Source organism: Musca vetustissima, unplaced genomic scaffold, assembly GCF_032173495.1.
Source record: "Musca vetustissima isolate MV318-11 ecotype Yass unplaced genomic scaffold, APGP_CSIRO_Mvet_v1 utg1866, whole genome shotgun sequence".
NCBI classification, from domain to species: Eukaryota; Metazoa; Arthropoda; class Insecta; order Diptera; family Muscidae; genus Musca; species Musca vetustissima.
Window position 1 is genome coordinate 176,981 of NW_026880430.1, and position 23,138 is coordinate 200,118.

General features: G+C 33.7%; 1 protein-coding gene across 1 annotated transcript in view; it reads left to right on the top strand.

Annotated features, from left to right (window-relative positions):
* The window catches only part of LOC133326021 (glucose transporter type 1-like), a 104,815-nt gene that overhangs the window by 38,383 nt on the left and 43,294 nt on the right, over positions 1-23,138 (top strand). Inside the window, exons 5-7 of the mRNA XM_061534698.1 lie at positions 15,562-15,727; positions 15,799-15,966; positions 20,101-20,357. Coding sequence (XP_061390682.1) covers positions 15,562-15,727; positions 15,799-15,966; positions 20,101-20,357 — 591 coding nt within the window. The remainder of the gene's footprint in view (positions 1-15,561; positions 15,728-15,798; positions 15,967-20,100; positions 20,358-23,138) is intronic.

Sequence of the window (23,138 nt, forward strand, 5' to 3'; positions counted from 1 at the left end):
AATCAGCAACAATGAAGGACCCTTTTTCAGCAGGACAACGCGTCAGTTCATGAAAGTCGCCATACTCAAGAATTGTTACAATAAAAAATATTCAAACTATGAATTGTATGGAATCGGAGGAAAATATATATGGGAGTCTTAACCTATTATTACAAAACTCAATACACGTTAGTGTTGTCTCAATACGGTTGCCCTTAAAAAAAAAAAAAAACAAAATTAAACTTGTTCATTCATATATAAGTATATTGTCCCCTTTAAAGTAATCCCGCACGAAACACTTCTGAAACTCGGCTTTAATTTTGGGAAGAGGAAAACATCAGTGGGCCCAAGTGCGGCGAAAACGGTTGTTGAGGTATGATCACTTCAGATGGTCAAAACTCGCCTTGAAATACCATTGTGTGAGTTGGTGCGATATCATGAACCAAATTTGACCGAATTTCACGTCCTTTTTTCGGTCTTTTCTCTTCTATGCGCTTCTATAGGGATGATTGGGCTTCGATTTCAATGTCATAGTCATACATCCCGGAAAATGGCGTGATTTTAAACAGACCTCGTATGGGATATTTACAGTGCCAGCAAACAATAATATATAAATTCTTAATATGGTAGTTTGAAACGATATTTTGTCCAAATAGAAATTGGATTTTTGTAATTATCACACCAATATAAAGGTATATTTAAGTACACCCGCAGGATTTAGTAAAATGGGCGTCATTTCTACATGGGATAGATTTAATTTTAGGTATATTATTTAAACCTATACACTTACCAATTTAGATTTTAGAAAAATTTAAACTTTAGAAAATTCCATGTTTTTCCAAGATCAAAAACGTGGGTTATCCAAACTCGAAATGGGTTTTCCAATCTCGAAATAAATATGCCTACAAATTAATACTGGAATAGTACGTTGACATTGTTCCGGATTTCATTAAACTTGTGGGTTAAAATTTTTAATTCCATTATTTACATGGAAAATAATTCGGTAAAAAGTTATAATGCAAATGCTCAAAATCGAAACCCATTCATTCGTCTTTACACTAATCTCAACACAAAATTATTCGTCATTCTCATAACAAACCCCATACTATAGAATGGAAATTGTGTTAATTTAAAATAAACAAAAACAAAAATGTGTCAGTAAACTATAATAACAATGTACCCGTTTCTAAAGTATATAATTAAAAAAAAAACTAATTGGCAATAACTGTGACCTTTCACCAATTATTTGTATATATTTATGATTTTATTTGTTTTTATGTATATTATTTAATAAACTCATTAACACACATTTGTTTTTGTTTTTGTTATTAAAACATCTTCAGAAAGTTCCATTATTTCTAATTCAGGAAATTTTTGATAATCGGTAATGGAGGCTGAAACAATCAAAAAAGATACAGTTGGGTAGTTTCGGAACAAAAAAATTCATTGTAAATATTCCGATAAAAGAACGATAGGAAATGGGTTAAGTTATTTAGTTCCTATAGTTTCTTTTTATGATCTCAGTCCTTTTTGTGAGCTAATTCCATTCACTAATCTAGTTACTTTATTCCCATATTCTAATAAACAGTGTAGGAGTCGGAACTGTATGTGGAGCAGAGCGACTGTATTAGCATATTAACTTTATTAAGGAACTATTTTCTATATAAAAAAAAGGAAGGAGAAAGATCGATCCGACCGTGAACCATATTGCCCAACTTTACAATAAAGAGCTTCTCACCATTTAAAGCATTTGGACTTGAGAACATGATATTATATAAGCAAAATGTGTATGTAAGGGGAAGATTGGATCACACGAAGTACTACAATGACGTACTCACTTTTGAAATAGAAATTGTTATATTTTTCCAGCGCGACCGCTGGATTACAGGAAGACGAGGGGTAATGCAGACAACACCTACAGGAAGTCGAGGGGTAATGCAGACAACACCTACTGGCCTTCAACTCGTCTGTGTCGACTCCCGAAGTTTCAGATCGTCCCAAAGCTTCAGCTCATCTATAAAGACTTCCGGAGCTTCATCTATTCTATATAGACTTCCGGTACTTCAGCTATTTTACAAAGTCTTCCTGGCTCTCATCTTGGCCTTGAGATCGTATATAAAGTCTGCCTGGAATTCAGCTCGCCTATGACGAGTCCCTGAGCTTCAGCTTACCTATAAAGACTTTCTGAGCATCAGCTCATCTATAAAGACTACGTAAGCTTCAGCTAGCCTACAAAAACGCCCAGAGCCTCAGCTCGTCTATAAAAACTCCCAAAGCCTCAGCTCGTCTATACAGACTCCCTGAGCTTCAGCTCCTTTATAAATAATCTCGGACTTTCAGCTCGCATATATATTGCATATAAATAATTTCTCCGACACGATATTGTATGTATCAAATGACGACCATGTGACATCGAAACGTTCGAATATTTCCTATGTCTCTGCCACAACACATACTGGCCTTCAACGCGTCTGTGTCGACTCCCGAAGTTTCAGATCGTCCATAAAGACTTCCAAAGCTTCAGCTCATTTATAAAGACTTCCTGAGCTTCATCTATTCTATATAAACTTCCGGTACTTCAGCTACTTTACAAAGTATTCCTGGCTCTCATCCTGGCCTTGAGATCGTATTTAAAGTCTGCCTGGACTTCAACTCGCCTATGACGAGTCTCTGAGCTTCAGCTCACCTATAAAGACTTTCTGAGCCTCAGCTCATCTATAAAGACTACATGAGATTCAGCTAGCCTACAAAGACGCCCAGAGCCTCAGTTCGTCCAGAAAAACTCCCAAAGCCTCAGCTCGTCTATACAGACTCCCTGAGCTTCAGCTCCTTTATAAATAATCTCGGACTTTCAGCTCGCATATATATTGCATATATATGCTTTCTACGACACGATCTTGTATGTATCAAAAGGCGACCATATGACATCGAAACGTTATAATATTTCCTATGTCTCTGCCCAGCTTTTGCATACCCTCGAACCCATGTCTTGGGATGTGATACTCTTCACGACTTAAATAACATGAAGGGTCACTAAGAACACAGAATTCCTAGAAGTATAGAGAGACCAATCTCAAAATGTTTCTCTTCATATTGGTTTTTCGAATTTCTTCATAAGAAATTTTGGTGTACCACTCAGAATTGACCTCATATTTTGCTCATGTTGAACAGTTTCCACATGACCACAATCATACGATCATTTGCTTCGAAATGCTTCTTGCACGAACAATTTCTGTTTTGGTTCGGGCTTATACAAATAGATCCACACAAGGAAGTAATATTAGAATTTATATTATATGAAAGCTATAAAAATTTGGATTCAGAAAAAAGTAGTCTACCTATTTTTCGATTGTTTGTGCAAAGTAAAAAATCTGAAATGAATTCAGTACAGTTTTGGAATGCATTAAAATACATAACAGTTGTTATCGATCGGTATTGACGGCTACGAAATATCAAACGAACTGGCTAACAACGAACCGCAATATACCATGCTGTGTTGTTGTTTCATATTAGTCCTCTGGTATCGGGATTCGTGCAGATTTCATTACTATATATGACATATATAGACCTAAGCAGCATTAGAAATTAACATTCTGATGGCCATTTTTAATTACCATTTGCCATTATTTTATTTTATCCACTTTAGCCATCTGAGTTTTCAGAAAAAAAAAACCATAATACCCCAAACCATGACTTTCATATTTTGAAAACAATGTCTCTTACCCCCTCACTACAAATTCCGTCATTGTTATTATCTTTATCATTTTCATTGCTATGCTTTTGTTTACAGACCTTATTTGACTTTATTATTTACTTAATAAATTTTAAAAATAATTTTATTATATTAGTTTAGTAAACATTCACCTTAATGCCTAAATGTGAGTGTTTCGATGTTTGTTTGCTTTTGTTTTCAATTCTATTTTTTTATTGTCCATATCAATATCATTTCGAAACATAATCCTGACATTAATACCATTATTGAAACCCAAACAATGGAATTTAATAAATTATAATAAATTATTTAACTAAATCTAAAAATAATACTAACAAATAAACTCTTGGGAATTTCAATTAAAAAAAAATAAATAAAATAAATAACAAATACCAAGAGAGTTAACCAAATATTATTAATTAATCGCAGCAACCAATAAGTAATACAAACAAAACAAAAAACAACGCAAACACAACGTTAATTAATTATAAAATGTTTTTTTTTAACTATTTAATTATGATTATTATTTGTTGTTTATTTGTTATTGCATTAGTTGGTGAATGTCCCATGAATGCCAATTGGTTTGATGATATTAATGAACTAAAAAACGAAACGGTAGTGAAAAACGGCTAGGTTTTTATTCAACATTTTATAATAATTTATGTCGAGCACCATAAATAATATATATTTTTTTATATTTTGTTCTCAATAAATTAGTGCCAGAATTTAATTTAATACAGATCTGAAATCTTATGAGCAAAATTTTTGTAGAATATTTTAATGCCAAAATAAGGCTCATAAGGACTCGTTCGAATTGATCGGAACATTAACATGGGGCTGAAACATGTTTGATTGATGTCAGCGATTTTTTTTTATCCTCAGAGAAAACGAAATAAAAAAACCATTGAGCGGAGCAATATAGTCGGATGGGACGGCCATATGATACCCTAACACGAAAATCAAATTTTTTCCGGTTCTATATTTTGTGTCTGGCAGTATTTCGCGATATTTGTATCCTCTTGACCAATTTTAACCCTGATGTTTACGCCATAAAATAAAAATGTGGTAAATGTGGTTTGGTTGATAACCCTTGAATATTGACCGATCATCATCTACATAGCCGTTCTAAGCATTTAGTCAGATCCCCTTCACTGTGTAAAATATGTGATGTTCAGCATATAATAATGATCTCTAGAGCGAAAATCTGACAAAAATAAAGTTTTCGGTTCATTGCACCCCCTAAATATTATATCGATATCACCTTGAAATAACCGGAACCTTTTTTGGTGATCAACGCGACACTTCCGCCATCGAGTGGGGTACTAGTAATACAAAATAATTTCATAACACATAGACACCTTGAAATATTTACGTATAACTCCCACATCCGAGTACATACAACAATAAAATTGGTATCAATTTAAAGATCCATGACTTTCCTGGGTATACTATCAACTTCTCCGGTCTATGTCCTTCAGAGTACAAATATACCCCATATAATGCAAGAATTGTCACACAAAAGTCTGGGTTCATTTGCCCGCTAAATATTGACTGATCTTCATCAAAACAGTCATGATTAGTCGTTAGCCAGATTTCCTACCTGGTGTAAAATTTCGTGCTTTTCAAGTCATAATCGAGGCCTGTATAGCGACCAGAAAAACAGACAAAAATAATGTTTTGGTCCATTTCATCCACTAAATATTAAACTATCATTTCCAAAAACGGACACACATGTCTAGGTCATCTCTGCTAGTCGAGATATGACGATCAGAACTTCAATATACCAAATGAATATATGGGGATCTATATATGCAAGAACATGGTATCCCGGTTTGAATATAGCCTTAGTGGTGTGGGGTAACTTATAATCGGTTTGGTCCTTTCCTTACTGGTTGTATAGAGTCGCTTTATACTTTTATACCTTATATGTTAAACATGGAACATCAAAATTTTTCTATTTATAAAGTATTTGTCTAAATTACACAAATTTCGGTATAAAAATAACAAAGACGGAAGGAAATTTTATACTATGTTAAACATGGAAACCATTATTTTCGCGCGCCGTTTGTCAAAATATACGTCACACGTCTAGAACATCGGTTATGAGCGAGTAAGACCGACAAATAACATTTTCATTACAAAAAAAAAAACATTTTTTGTATGTGTAAGTCGATTACATTGTGTAGGAATTACCGAATAATTAGATTTATCATTATATTAGGTGTCTGATTGAGGACCGATATAGCTCAATTTCGAACCTAGCATTTTCGAATCACCCCAAAATTCCGAAAATTCAGGGTACACTAATATAGGGACTACGCCTAAACGTTATAGCCCATCTTCAAACTTGACCTGCATGCAGACAAAAGGTTTTGGCGATCTATCTTAATTTGTTTGGAGGCTAAAGTGATTACAACAAACAGACGGACATATTTTAAAATTCCATAAAAGTTTATTTCTTTTTTGAGCTCACAACCGGCCTTGAATGGCTTAGGTGTATGTCAAGAATTTATATTTAATGGGGTATCTAGGGCCCTATGTCTTTAAGTGTTTATTATTCAATTGACACAAAATATTTATTGACCGATGACGATGATCCCTATTTAAATGATTCAGATATTTACAGAATCTTCGAAGCGAATTTACGAAAAATATGTAATTTATTTTTGTTTTAAATTAAAAATTGGTTCGTTTAGACTGTTAATTTCGTTCGATTTCAAGACAATGGTCCACCATTGATGCTTGAATATAGCCTTAGTGGTGTGAGGTAACTTATAATCATCACCGTCCGACTGTGGTCCTTTCCTTACTGGTTAGTGATGGAGTAGCCTTTTCTTCAATTTCGAAAAATTCACCGATACTGCTGCTGTTTTATCTCTCTTACACCTTTTACTTCTTTATATCCAACAAATTTTCGCAATATATACAATTTGTCGCTTCATAATTCAATACCAGCCCATAAACTATCTTCATAAAGAACACCAACAACAACAAAAGTGCAATAGAATGAAGCAGCCCCCATTGGTTACATATCTAAAATCAAACGATAAAATTAAAATTGTGAAATAAACGTCCGTCCGTGAACACTCTTCAGATGCTTGTTGCCAACTATATTTTGGCCATAGGTTTCGATACTAAAAATGCTAATGTCAGCAAAGAGAGGCGCATCAAGAAAACTTAACGAGAACGAGCATGATGAAAACATAAACAAAAGAAATTATGAAGAACATAAACAATGGCATAATTTGATGTTTTCCTCCTTTTTGTTTAGTATCCACTTACACGTAGTAGATGATGCTCTCGAACTGAGTGCGCTTGTGTGTATTTGCGTGTGTGTGCACTTTAGAAATAACCAAACAAACACGACGACGACATCAACAGCAACAATTACCACATTTATTAGGTTCTTGTTCAGTTCTATGCACACTCTCGTATAATATCCTTGCTGATGCAAGGATACACTTTTGTTATTCTCCTCGTGCTGCCCGCCAGTGGTGCATCTCATTAAGAGCAAATTGCTGGCTGGGTACTTTCGATAAATCTGACGGACGCGTACGCACACACTAGCAAAAATATCATGTTACAGATACAGTTGTTTTTATAAGGGTAAATTTGATCGATTGTAATGACAAAATTATTTGCGATTATGTTACATACATTGCTACACTTTATGAGTTAAGGAAACAGATTTCTTTAATACGATTTGAATTTCATATTCATATTCTTGATCAGAATAAAATATCGGAAATAAATAATCATCATCAAATTCCTTCAAATAATCGTCGGAGACTCCGTAAAGTACTTATTTCTTGATCGGAATTAACAACCTATGTCGATTTAGTCACATATTAAAAAACGACCTTTTAAATTATGCACATACAATTTTTCCAGTGTTGCCAAAACTTTGTTGAGAAAAAATGCTAGTTTTTGTTTAAAATAGTGCTAGAAAGTGCTAAAATATTTAAAAAAGAGATCTGTACTTCTTACATTTTCATCATATCCTCCAGAATTCTTAATCAGCTATGTTAGATTTAGCTGTAATTTGATATTTTCCATTCTCCATATGTAGTCAAATTTCCTACTAAAAATTGTCTAATTTTATATTTCTGATTCTAATTGGATGTCAAATCTTCCCACTAAAAGGTACCGATCCATGTTTTAGTATAGCATATATATAACGGTAGAAGCATATTTTTGAAGGGTACAACCACATTTTCTCACCAAAGTAACTGTTATTTCACATTGCGGGTTTTTGAAGGCATGTGCACATTTATGCAGAAAATGATAAATAAGATAAAGGTTTGCATAGAGCCCCAATATTTAAGTTTTAGTCGCATTCTCTGGGTTCTTGTAAGGTAAAACATATTTATGCAGAAAATTGTCTATATACAGTGGCTCCATCGAATAATCGGACAAGTTGTTGTCAGATATAATAATGCTATACATTTCAAAGAAATTATCTAAATGTGTAGTTTTTTTCGCTTTTATTTACACACTACTTACTTATATTTCTGAACAATACAAAAAACAACAACTTTCCTAGTGATAACAGTAAATGTCGCCAGAAAACAAAATTAACTCAATTTATTGTGTTCAACGCAAAATCGTACAAAGCAATGTTAAATAAAGCAAAAAATCGATAAATTAATATTTAGTTGCATATCATTTGTTGTTCAGAACGGCCTGTAAACGCTTCGGTATTGATTTGACCAAATTCTGGCATACCTCCGGCTCTATGGAGTTCCACGATTCCAGTAAAGCTGTACTGAGGAGTTAAATTTTTTCTCATACACTCTCCTAGCTAATTCTTCCCAAAGATGCTCAATTACGTTAAGGTCTGGGCTCTATGCAGGTGTTTGTATAAGTTTGGGGCTGTTATGGATCAACCAAAGCTTTGCAACACCTGATGTGTGCTTGGGATCGTTGTCTTGATAAAAGGCAAAGTTCTTCACGATACCCAATTTGTCTGCACTTTGCTTTACATTTTGTTTTAAAATGTTGAGGTTGTCCATTTTACCATCAATAAAATGCAAATTGCCTACTCCCGCACTCGACATGCAGCCCCAAACCATAACACAACCTCATCCGTGATTAACAGTGGCTTTTGTATTCTTATGATTAAATTCAGCATTTGGCCTACGCCACACATACATCTTTCCATCTGATCCGTGCAAATTAAATATGCTTTCGTCAGTAAACAGAACCTTAATATAATGAAAACTACCAATAGAAAAAATATATGTTTAACTCTTTTTTTAATGTTCAGAATACATTTATATTAGAAAAACTTTTGTCCGATTATGCGATGGAGCCACTGTAGGTCTATGTATAGACATATCACCCATATAAATGTCACATTTGCTGTAATTTATTTTTTATACCCTTCACCACACTGTGGTACAGGGTATTATGTCTTTGTGCATATGTTTGTAACAGGCAAAAGGAAACGAGATAGACACATGGTTCCTTTTGAGAATATGCATAGAATCACTTTCTACGTCGATTTATGCATGTCCGTCCGTCTGTCTGTCCATGTATTTTTGTGAGCAAAGTACAGGTCGCATTTATAATCCGAATTGGATGAAATTTGGCACAGCTCATTTGTTTGGTCCAAGGACGAACCCTATTGAAATTGGGAAAAATCGGTTGAGATTTAGATATAGCTCCCATATATATATTTAACCGATTTAATGTAAACGGTCCCTATATATCTTTCGATTTGCACGAAATTTGGTACAGCCTAATCATTTAGGTCTAGAATGATGTCTGCCAAGTTTCGTGAAAATCGGTTAAGATTTAGATATAGCTCCCATATATAGTTTCGTCCGATTTCATGTAAATGGTGCCCCAAAGTCCCTATATATCTTTCGATTTGCACGAAATTTAGCATAACGTATTGAATTAAGCCTAGAGTGATGCCTGCCATGTTTCGAGAATATCGGTCCAGATTTAGATATAGCTCCCATACATAGTTTCGCCCGATTTCATGTAAATGGTGCACCGAAGTCCCTATATATCTTTCGATTTGCACCAAATTTGGCATAACGTTTTGAATTGAGGCTAGAGTGATGTCTGCCAAGTTTAGAGAAAATCGGGTCAGATTTAGATATAGCTCTCATGTATAGTTCCGTCCGATTTCATGTAAATGGTGCACCAAAGTCCCTATGTATCTTTCGATTTGAACAAAATTTGGCATAACGCATTTAATTGGCCCTCGAATGATGTCTGCCAAGTTTCATGAAAATCGGTCCTGATTTAGATATAGCTCCAATATATAGTTTCGTCCGATTTCATGTAAATGGTGCCCCAAAGTCCCTATATATCTTTCGATTAGCAATAAAATTTGGTACAGCCTAATCATTTAGGTCTAGAATGATGTCTGCCAAGTTTCGTGAAAATCGGTCCAGATTTAGATATAGCTCCCATATATAGTTTCGTCCGATTTCATGTAAATGGTGACCCAAAGTCCCTATATATCTTTCGATTTGCACGAAATTTGGCATAACGTACTGAATTGAGTCTAGAATGATGTCTGCCAAGTTTCGTGAAAATAGGTCATGATTTAGATATAGCTCCCATATATAGTTTCGTCCGATTTCATGTAAATGGTGCACCAAAGTCCCTATATATCCTTCGATTTGCGCGAAATTTGGCATAACGTATTTAATTGAGCATAGAATTATGTCTGCCAAGTTTTATGAAAATCGGTCCTGATTTAGATATAGCTCCCATATATAGTATCGTCCGATTTCATGTAAATGGTGCAACAAAGTCCCTGTATATCCTTCGATTTGCACGAAATTTAGCATGACGTACTGAATTGAGCCTAGAGTGATGTCTGTCTTGTTTCGTGAAAATCGGTCCAGATTTAGATATAGCTCCCTCTTATTATAGATTGATTATAAGTAAATTAGGTATCATACTCCTCATGTTAGTCAGATTGACATCAAATTTTGCACAACGTACAAAATTGAGCATAGAATTACGTACTTGCGTTTTCTAGAAGTACAGACATAGCCCAACGGATGACCTATTTATATTTGTTTGAAGTCGATTTACATACTTTATGGATAGATCTAGGTAGATTCACGTTTAGATAAATATCACATATTTTATTTCATCCATTTTCATGTTAATAGTCCTGTTTAATATAACCATAGTGGTGAAGGGTATCATATAGTCGGCCCCGTCCGACTTTACTACTTTCCTTACTGGTTTTTTTAATTTAATTATAAATTTTAAAAAATTATGTTTGCCAAAACATTTCTTTTGGCATAACCACCATATAAAGTGGAATGCGACTTATTTTCGGAATTTTGAAGTGGCTATAAATGTGGATAAATAACTTCTTTCCAGAATGTTTCCAACATAGTTTCATGATTTTTACACCGCTGCCATACAATGTCCCCTCTTAATTTCCTAGCTAAGGTTTACAACCTCAGTGTCTATGTCATATTCACCATATGAAAAAACGACCATTTGTTAGGAAATTTTGAATACACACGTATGACTCTTCGCGTAAAACGTGGGGAAATTTCTATTCGTCACAGTGAAATCGAACTAAAATAAAAATGCTAAAAAAAAGTGCTAGGTACTTTTTTTGGTGCTAAACGAGATTAAAATGTGCTAAATCTAGCACTAAAAGTGCTAAATTGGCAACACTGATTATTATAATTGCTTGTGTGACCCGATGCCCACATACTAAATTTTCATCGCAGTAATAATTTTTAGTGTAGACGTTGGCACTAGAAGTTCTCACTTCCACCCAATGCAAATTAGTTTTTTATATGACCACTAGGAGACCTTTTGACCGTTACTTTTAAACTGAATACGTTGAAACCTCAGATTTTAATATAATTTTAAAGAAACTTTTAATGTTTGTGCCCAAAAACGAGTATCGACGACTTTCTGTGACGCCAGAATAGTTTTGGAATAGTATCCATTTTTTTTGATTTACCCATATAACCCTACCGGCTATTATTCGGTATTTTGGGAATTTTAACCGCATTGGCTGTAACTTGAATCTCATTGGGTGTCTTCCTAAATGTATCATATCACAACCCGCCAAATTAAAAGGTACCGGACCTAATTGCAGGTATTTCAAATCTCCACCTCATTGTGAAGGGCATTGAAACCCCGGCCGAACTTAACGAGTTTTTTAATTGTATAATTGTAAATAGGAAGCTTTATATTACCATATTAAAATTCCATTAAAAAATATCTTGAACATTGTGGTGTACCATTAGAAAGTTGCACTGACACGTGGGCTAATACATAAAAAAAATCTCAAAATACAGAAATTGGGGATACCCAATATGCAACAAAAGATACATATATTCCAAATTCACACAATCAATATTAATTCGTTAAGAGGCTAGTGTGAATACTTCTGATCCTGAATCCTGAATATCCCAATTTACAAATTTTCTAATACAATTTGATCCCTCTATATCCCCTAACGACTTTATTTCCAACATTCCTTAATTTCTCAAAATCTTCTTGGTAAATTTGTCCATAGCACATTCAAATTTCCATAAAATGTAATAATCACTTGTAAACAATAAATTTTACCTCAGGTACATTTAATGAACCCTAAAAACTGCATTTTGTAAGTGGGTGTGATTTGTAAAAGTGAAAATGGGTTACATTTTGTACAACAAGAAAACCAGAAAGACTGAATGAATGATAGAAAAGTATTGTTATAATTGAGAATGTTTTTCATTTCTTGGAATTAATATCTGAGATTGCACTCAACAACATTCATAGGTGAGACAAAGACCCAAGAAAAAACAAAACTACAAAAACCCCAAGAAAAAAAACCCAAGAGCCACACAAACTGTTGAACAACTCAAATCAAAGGAAGAACACTTCAATTGTTTCGAAGAAAATAAAGGGAAGAAAAAAATCTGCTATATTTTGTATTAACCAAAAAACTGGGTTGCTCTACAATGTATAACCACATATAAGACAAATACACACACCCACTCACTTCCGAACTTCCCGTAAATACAGCTTGACAAATGTGTTTTATGAAATAGATGTGTGGATGGCTATTGTTGCAAGTTGAACCAGTTACGAAGTGTCGTGGAGCATGGAAAAGTGTAACTTGCGATGAAACCAGTGTGATAGATGTTAAACTGCATTTTTTGAGCATTGGCAAAAATGCAGTTTCTAAGTGGATTAATAAAAAATTGTATTAAAGTAAAAAATCAGAAAATTGAAATTGATGAATAGGGAATGTATATAGTTATTTCAAAGAACAATCTATGACAATTATTTGTGGTAGCGCCTAAATTTCAGATAGTACATCCATTGTGTCCATTATAAATAAACTATAAGGTACGCATATCCTGACAGAAAAACGTTTTTACGATGTGATATCAGATGGTCTTGAATGAAATATCTATGTATATATTTTACCATAATTATTCGGAATGTAGCTTGATTTTGCAAGAGAATTTGATCGGACACTCCATAATGTTTTTTTTAGCGTAATATCGGCGTTCTGAATAGTATGACAAACCACGAACCACACTTACTTAACTTTCAGATCGGTTGATCGTGTTTTAATTTGTCAGCAAAGTTTATATTAATAATGCGCAATCATCAAGTGCGAACGGCCAACGGGTTAAAAATATTATTTTCACTTTCCATACCCTCCACCATAAGGTTTTTTAAATTGTCATTCCATTTGCAATGCTTCGAAATATTCATCGTAACCCGAATAATGTGTGTATATTCTTGATGAAAATAATATTTTATATTGATTTAGCTCTGTCTGGTTGTATGTCTGTTGAAATCTCGAATGAGATAGAAGTAGTGAAAAAAGAAATCTGAAATGTTACACAGTTCTTCCTCCACCATAAGGTTTTTCAAATAATCATCCCATTTGCAATGCTTCGAAATATTCATCGTAACCCCCATAATGTGTGTATATTCTTGATGAGAACAAAATTTTATATTGATTTAGCCCTGTCTGGTTGTATGTCTGTTGAAATCACGATAGTGATAGAAATAGTTAAAACAGAGCTCTGAAATGTTACACAGTTCTTCTAGAATGTTTGGTATTGTAAATGGGATTTATCAATCCCGAAATATTCAGTATTTTTGGATAGTGTGTGTACGTTTATGTCCTCATTGTGTAGAACATCTCCCTACCAATACTGTTCAATATTGGCCCAAATTCCATAATTACAATTTATTAGTAAAAAGTGCGAAATTTGATTAAAAATAGAAATTTTGATGTATATATTCAAATTTGAGATATTTTTTACAAATACATAAATAAAAAAATATCCGGTTTAGACAAAAATGTTCAGTGAAATTCGATGTAGAATAATTTTGTTTTTGACGAAATACTCCAAAAGTGAAGTCTTATTGACGAGTCGTCTTTTGTCTGCAGGCAGGTAAAGTTGGAAGATGGGTTATATCGGTCCACGTTTAGGCATAGCTCACATATAAGCTCCCAAAAATTATTAATATTCGGCTACTTTTTAAAACAGTTAGCTAATTTGTTCTGTATGTTGAAGTTGTCCCTATATAGGCGAATTTTACCATTGCATGGGGAATAGTCGTCACGACGAAATAGTCAGTTTTTACCCTACTACGGAGATTTAGCCTTCTGTTATAATTATTCCGCCTTCAAATGGTGTACATAAATCGGTTTGTAGAATTGTCGGTATAAGTCCACTTTTTGGTATGTTCCCTATTATATTCATTCCACTCCACCAATGTGGAATGTATCCAAAGTTCTGGCCAGTTGAACCATCCTTTAAAAACGAGATCTAGTGGGAAAATTGGCACAAACTTGTAATAAGATCTGTTTCAACCCTAAAATAAGTTCTCATATTTTTAAAATTTTTGAAAATCTTCGAGTTTTGGTCTATTCTGAGACTTATTTTAAAATATTATGAGATGATTTTTGTAGAATATTCTGAACATAGATTCAATGTGGGATTTGCTGAACTGCTGTAAAGACCCTTTTCAGAGAGTCGGCTGGGGGTTAACGTATCATACAAAAATATTCCTCACATTTACATCAATAATATTGCCAAAGACACATTTTCCTAAAACGGAGGGATTTTGAAAAATCGTAATCCAAATATTTTCAAACGTCTTGGAAATGGGAAATATTGCCAAGCCTTTCTTGCCCATTAAAAAAAAAATATCAATGGAACTTCTGGAATGGGAAAAGGGTATTTGACTTCATGTCTACCAATATAACCAATATAAACGTGCCTTCCGATTTAAAACATTTTTATCTATTATCCACACTTTACGATATAATTATTTGTTCACTCACGGCATCAATTTTCTGTGTCGCAATAGTACCACGTTGCAAATGATGCAAAATAATTTTTCAAGCTACTGTAAAAAAAACACGACACATTGTCATACGTCAAACCATACTGTATACCCGTTAAAGCTAAAAATCCTCTATTTTGTAATACGAAATTTTTAAAAAAATTTAATTTCTGGAAGAAACACATTATATGTGGTTATTTATTGACACATTAAGAATGCAAACAATTTCATATTAAACTAATTTTCTGAATTTTCCACTTATTTACTACAATACAATCACATACAGTCGTAACGCTATTTTTTTTCGTCTTATAATTATAAAATTGTTTTCATTGTTGTTATTTTTTTTTTTTTAATTTTTCCTTCTCATGTGCACTCTCAACATCTCAGCTAATTGTTGTTGTTCATATCAGTGTATTTACTAACTAATGTGTAATTTTTTGTACAAAATTTTAAAATATTTTCTTAATTACTAATTAACATACAATTGATTTCCTTGTTCTAACTTTTTATTCCAAATTAAAAAAAAAAAACAAATAACGAAAAACAAAAATAATTGCATACAGTTTGCAAAAGCAAGTTAGCGTGATGAGTATGAATCTTTCGGCTAAATTAGATGAGCTTCAAAGAGGCGATCGTCACTTGGAGACAACAGTCGCCTTGTGTGAAATACGAACACAACTACAGGAATTAACGAAATCCGTGGAAAGTTGTCAAAGCGAAGTGTCCGAGGTGAGTGGAGGAAAAAAAGTTATAAAAAATTATTTCTTTCATAATTTTATAATAATTATTATCATTTGCAGGTTAAACGTGACATGGTTGCGATTAAACACGAACTGGACACCGTACAACAAGTCAAAGAAGAAATCGAAGAGCTACGCGAATATGTCGACAGATTAGAAGAGCACACGCACAGAAGGAAGCTAAGACTTTTAGAACAAGTTTGTAGCTTAAATTATTTGCCATGTTGTGTAATTATAATATTTAAGATGCAAAAATGCAAACAATCTCAAATACCAATCATTTTGAAACTCATACCAAAAAAGATAAAATATGTATACAAAAAAAAAAAAAAAGAAAGAAATTTCTAAAATAACAAATTACATATCCCACAACAAATTCAATAATACAAGACAAACATATATACAAAAAAAAATACAAAACTAAGAAATTATGTCAATTGAAATTATTATCTAAATCAAATTCGAACTAAAGACGTCGAAAGACGTCGATATGTTTGGCCGGCCAAACTTTCTAGACCTTCAAACTGTAAGGATTGGTCCAAAAGTAAGGAAAGGACGGTGCCGACACCAAAAGATTCTTAAAACGCTAACTCCTAAGATTCTCAATACGCTATGTAAATCAAACAAACGTAGGTTCTCAAATCAAACGGAAATAGATATGGGCGATATATGTAAATCAGAACGGATTTTAACTCAACTGAACATACGTCGTTCTAGACTCAATACGGTACTCTTTGCAAAATGTCGTCCCAATATGAAAAACTTCACATAAAAAAAAAACTTTACATAAAATCGGACAAAAATATATATGGTAGCTATATCTAAATCTGAACCGAATAACACACGTTATTATAGTCTCAATATTGGGTACCGAATTTCTACACTAAAAATTAGCTTCCATAAAACGGTACCCCCAATTTTCAGTATTTTGGTGGTTTTGACCGAATTCGCTATAGTTTATTACTTTGAGTTCTTACTGGGTAGCAAATCTCTCCATTAAAATTTATAAATATAGCCACATTTTCTCGGGTAGCCCCCACATATATCACCAATTTTCGGTATCTTGAGGATCTTGAGCTCGATTTTCAGCCGAATTTACAGTAATTTGGTATTTTGTAGTCGTATATGGTAGCAAGTCTCCCTCCCGAAAATTATTAATATTCGGGTTTACAGGTTAAGATTAAAATACTTAAAATAGTAGGAAATATTTTGCCGATTGAGCCATCTGTTGTATTCATTCTACCTTTGGAGGATAACGAAATAAAAAACTAGAATGTCAGGTTCGAAAATGAAATATATTAGCCCGCATTTAGGCCTAACCCCCATATACAGCAGATATCGGATATAAGCACATCTCATATAAGAAAAAATCGCATATAAGAAAGATTATCAAAAACACCGAGCTTATACTTGCTTATATCCGATAATTCCATATAAGAAAAAAAACGCATATAAGAAAGAAATCTCCGGCTTTTTTGAGTTTCTTATATCCGATATCCACTGTATAATGATACCTACTGCTTTCCGATATTTTTAGTAATGATGTGTAGGCATAGAACCCCATGCAATGATAATTACAAATTTTCGGACTTAGGCATACAACAATTATTTCTTCAGAAAACATTTTTATATTGATCCCCACACCCGAAACAAAATCCTGTGTACGTTGGTGATGGCCTCATGTAACATTGAACTCTAAATTATTATATTTTGAGGATTTTAAACACATGTTGATCCCTATCATTTGTTGTCAATATCGGTTCAGATTTTGGGGTTTCGAAATTCTAGAAAAATGCTCCATTTAAAATTGCTGAAAGTTGTATTTGGTGTACCAAATATAGTAGGTACAGTTTTCCTTTTGCTCCCTTTATTTTCATTTCAAGTAACTATCAGTATACCTATGATAGAGGGTATCTAGGTTCGGTTTCATTTTTATTTAATCTGAACTTATAACTTCCCAAGAATGTCTCTTTAAAATTTCCAGTGAAAATTTCAAAAACAAAAACGATATCTCAAAAATTATTAATCCAATCGGTAAAAAAACAACACGTTATTCTGGACCTACATAGGTATTGTATGACTTAGGATCAATCCAGTCGGTGAAGATCTTCCCTATTTTCTAGTATAGTATTGGTCAAATATCGGCGATTTTTCTACGATTGGTTGCGGTACCGTTATATTAGTGATGTACCCAAACTTAGACCGATATAACCCATTGGCAACATTACAATTACATGACTAAATCGGTATTAAATTTTAGTTAGATCAAGACTTTGTGAGGTCAACGACGAATATTTCGAGGTGTGGATGGAATGGAGTTTGAAAAGTTCGTAATCACATAGAAACACACCGGTGCCTTGAACAATTCTAAATCCGTCTTGTTTAGCATAATATATGTAATGGTTGTTCTTTTGGCATAATTTCTTCTACAATTGGCTGCAAACATCGTATATAGTTTTTATTTTTTATTTAGGCTTCAATTATTTTTTATATTATTTTAATGTAATTTTGTTATTTTTTGCTTTTGTTATGTAAATAAACAATATTTAAATATACATATTTTTAGTTTGAATCCTCGTTTTATTTATTTTATTTTTTTCTTGGCATTTCTTATATGCTCTTTAAACATCAAATTCGTCGAATCATTGAGATATATTTGGGAATAAGCTCTCATTACGAGCTACATGATATGAGTCGTTTATTTGGAAAGTGGTATACTTCCAATTTTGGTTCTAATACAAATCCTGGTTTTCTAAAAAAATTTAAATAATATATTATGTTATATTTTCTATCATGTCTAAGAGCACAAATCCAAAAACAAAATTAATACCCCCTAACACTATTTTTGAAACAAGTTAAACCCAAACCATTAAATATCTGAATATACGACAAAATGGACGTATACAAATTTAAAAATAAATGCATCTAGTATGACCTTTCCCAGCAAAATATTAAAAAAGGTCACGCAAATTGATCTTTCCATAGAATTCGTGGCCTTCCTCTTCTGCATGAACCATCATTTGGCTCGCTTTTATATGTTTTTTGAGCTGGGGCATCCTCATCCATCCGCACAACATGACCTAACCACCGTCGTCGCTGCAGCACGATACTATGCCGAGAGGTCCTTTCCGACGGCTTTATAGTCGACGAATGAGTGAAATGTGTCGATGTGTTTTTCGTGGGTCTTTTCCAGAATTTGGCAGATATGGTCTTGTCTCCTTTTTTGTGCACCGGACACTTAATACTGAGGTGGCAAAATGACATATATAATGACCACGTATAAATAAATAAAAAGAAAGTATTGAGTACAAATCAGGGCTATACGACCCCTATATATATGACCCATCAATTCCACATTTCGATTATCCAAAAAGTGCTCAGTTGGTATAAGCTGGTATTGCTATTATTCATTCCTCTTTTTTCTTTTCGAATTTCTTCAATTCCAGGGAAATAAATTGTGAGGTACAACTCAGAATTAAACGCGCTATGTAGCTCAACCGGAATAGTCGCAAAATGTTAAACCAGTACAAATTCGAATTAACCGTTCTATGAAACCCAAGAGAAACAGTCGTCACAAGCCCAGATGCTTAAATAATCGACGAATATAAGCCTTGCAATGCTTCTTTCACGAATAAAATATGTTGGATTTGATTTAATTTCGAAGACCCATACGGGTCATAACGATTTTATAAACGGCTTTTGTATTCAAAGAATTTTCAATCAACACGATCCTTTTTTGAACGGTTTTCAAATTATGCCTGATCCGGCTATAACAAAAACTTTTTTAGGGTCCATGCTGGCATTTTACGACTTAATATCACGTCGAAAATTTTTTACCAAACTGATTTTTCGTGCGTACTGAGTTTGTTGTTACAGGTTTATATAAGAATTGCAAGGACCCAACAGCAAATGTCTATAGTAAAAGGTTTTCAAAAATAATAACTCCATATATCTACGACATGATTTTACTCCAGCTTTTTTGCCATTTATTTATTATTTTCTTTATTTTCTTTTTTTTAGCTTCAATATTATTACAAAAAAACGAACACCAAAATGCAATCATATTCATTTTCAAATCCAAACACGAATCATTAATCTAATTTTAGATAAACATCATTTATTTATTTTTTATTTATTTCTCTTTCGAGATGATCAAATCAAATACAATCACTTATTTTTTATTTTCCCGCCTCTGTACCTTTATTTATTTAATTTTATTTAAAATAATTCCAATTCTATTTCAAAAAAAAAATAATAATACAACGTAATAAAAAGAGTTTTAAAATGAGCCTTCGTTTTTTTAACCCACTCTAATAAATATGAATAATTCTTATGTCGTTTCGCATCTATTTCTCTTTGCAGGGTCTTACCTTTTTCCTAACATACTCAATATTTTCGGCGGTATTGGGTATGTTACAGTTCGGTTATAATACCGGTGTGATAAATGCGCCCGAAAAGAATATTGAAAACTTTATGAAGGATGTGTACAAAGATCGTTTTGGCGAGGATATCAGTGAAGAATTCATACAACAGCTGTACTCGGTGGCGGTGTCAATATTTGCCATTGGTGGTATGCTGGGCGGTTTCAGTGGCGGTTGGATGGCAAATCGCTTCGGAAGGTAATGAAAACAGAAAAAGTGAAATACAAACACTAAATAAAAATGGATTTTGTTGGAAATAAGATTAAAAAATATAAATGGACTGATATAAATCGTAAAAAGATAATGCATAATTGAAGAAATTAATAGAATGAGAATCTTTCAGGACCTTGTTTTTTCGATTTTTATATTTATGTAATCCTTGTTAAATATCACAACAGTGACACTATTAGCGAAGACATATACCCTACAAGTCTTGACAAAATAGCGATATCTGCAAAATTGCCAGATTAAAAGACGGCTCCACTTCCCACACATGCAATGGACCTACCCTCCGCCATGAAGCGAACATTACAAATTACTAAAATCTATAGGAACTTCTGACGCTTCACAGTTGAGAAACATAAGTGAAATCCTCAAAATATAAGGGCAATGCCAAATCGGCAATTAACATTGATAATCAAATTTGAACAAGTAAAAAGTTGTTAAGTTCGGCCGGGCCGAATGTTTATACCAATGTTGATACCCGGAAACATGGAACAATGTTGATAATTTTTGTTAGGGACATTTTCTACACATTGAGAATCCAAAATATTAAGCGGCTCCCAAATTAGTAAAAACTCGAGCTCAAACTCCTCAAAGTATGGAGTCTTCCCTAAACTGTGGACCAATATTGATAGTTTTTAGTAGTAAGATTTACAACCATACCACAGCCCAAACAAATAAATTACAACCAAATTTGCCCAAAACCACCAAAATACCGAATATCGGGAGGTACCTTTATATGGGAGCTATCCCGAAACATGATCTATATAATATTTTTTCGTATGTAGATAGCTGAAGTGAATTTTATTCTAATCAAGAATATATTCATGGGGTCTCCGGTGAATATTTCGAGGTATTGGAAACGGAATGGCAAATTTAAAGTGGCCAAAAATTTAATATTAGCCCAAATTTCCAAGTTTTGATAGTACGATTTTCTATCCAATTATAATAAATTGTACAAAACTGCAGCCAATTTGGTTGAAGAACGTGGCCAAACTCTCCAAAATACCGAAATTTGGGAAAAACTATTATATAGGGGCTACCACGATATGGGGACCAATATCGATTCTTTTCCGTAGAGAGATTTTCTACCCAATTGTAGCGCAAAATACAAAATTATAGCTAAATCGGTAAAAAAAACACATGCCTAAAATTCAAAAATGATTTCCGATCACTGGAACACCCAATTCTGGGTCTAATGTGACCAATATCGATCCTTTTCTGTAGAGAGATTTTCTACTCAATTGTAGCGCAAAATACCAAATTACAGCTAAATCGGTAAAAAAACACATGCCTACAATACAAAAATGATTTCCGATCACTGGAACACCCAATTCTGGGTCTAATGTAAATTAGGATTATTGGTTTTTCTCGAAAATAAGCAAAATTTCGGACATAGAATTTGTTGAAAAATCGAGAATGAAGCTGGAAAATATGAAAGATCTACGATTAGATCATTATATCATATCAGTCCAGAAATACGTGTTAAAATTTGGAGATTTTCAACGTTTCATTTTCTTCCCCACACGCTCTGCACCTGCTGCTGCCCTCACATGCAATCTTGAGTAGATGTGCCTTCAGGCCGAGGTGTCCCGTAAAAATACCCGCCAGTTTGCTAATTTCTTTTTTGTTTAGAGTTGGGATTTGCTTAGTTTTGTCATCATTTGTATCGCACCATAGAATTTTTGTGATCCTTCCTGTCCCCTCATTATCCCAAATAGTTTTGTGGTTCTCATTCTCCATGCCCTCATTTATTGGCGTGTTACGCTGAAGGGTTTGGTAGTGCTCACATCACAGTGGCACTTCATGCTCGTTGCCTGTTACTCCTGTGTGACTCGGTACCCATATAATTCGTAATGTAATGTGGCGCATTGCGCCACATTTTTCGTCCATTGCTGTGCACCAGACAACAGACACCCCATTTAAAGCCTACGGCTCTTCTACAGAAAGACCAATATCAAAGGGCGTTGTCAGTCCTTTGCTGTATGTAGTCTTTCCAATAAAGTTTCCTGTTTAGGATTACACACAGATATGTAACTTTGTTTTATATGGCTATCAATTTGTTTTGGAAGATGGACTCTTCATGCTGACCTATTTTTTCTTTCTGGTGAAAAGACATATATCCGTTTTGTTTACATTTAAGCCCCTCGGTTTAGCCTGTTTCAGCTCGGTCAACTTGGAAGGTATCTAACGAATGGATAAGCGTATTAGTGCCTCTGATCTTTCTCCCCTGTCCGCCCTGATATCGTCTATTGTCGATGTATTCGTTGGGAAGTGAGCATTATTCATTAGAATCCATAAAGTTTCCCCAATTGTTTCTATCCTGTTACCCTCACCATAGTTTCTAATATAGTTTGGGTGCGGGTTTTAGAAAGAAACTTTTTGATTTTTGAAGCGTTTCTCACGCTGTCTACCTGTTCGCAGAACAGCTTTTAGGAGTAGTGTTTGGCAGTTCTAGTCATTTTATTATTTACGTTTATAGTGGAAGTTGTCCCAAAATACTGTGGATTTTTTCCGGCGTGCTCGATTGTAAAGCCTTTGGACCTATATTCCGAATCCCCTCTATCCAGCGTTTTTGAAATGTAGATTTCCTTTGTCGAATAAGACAATTTGCATCGAAAAATTTTCCAATTATTTCCGTTATTATTTGTTGACGTTACTGTCTATGTCATTCGCGTTTAAGCATTCATAATTGAGTTTCTCTAACATCTCCTTGACAAGTCACCCGAACTTAATTTTGTTAGTTCAGCGTCTAAT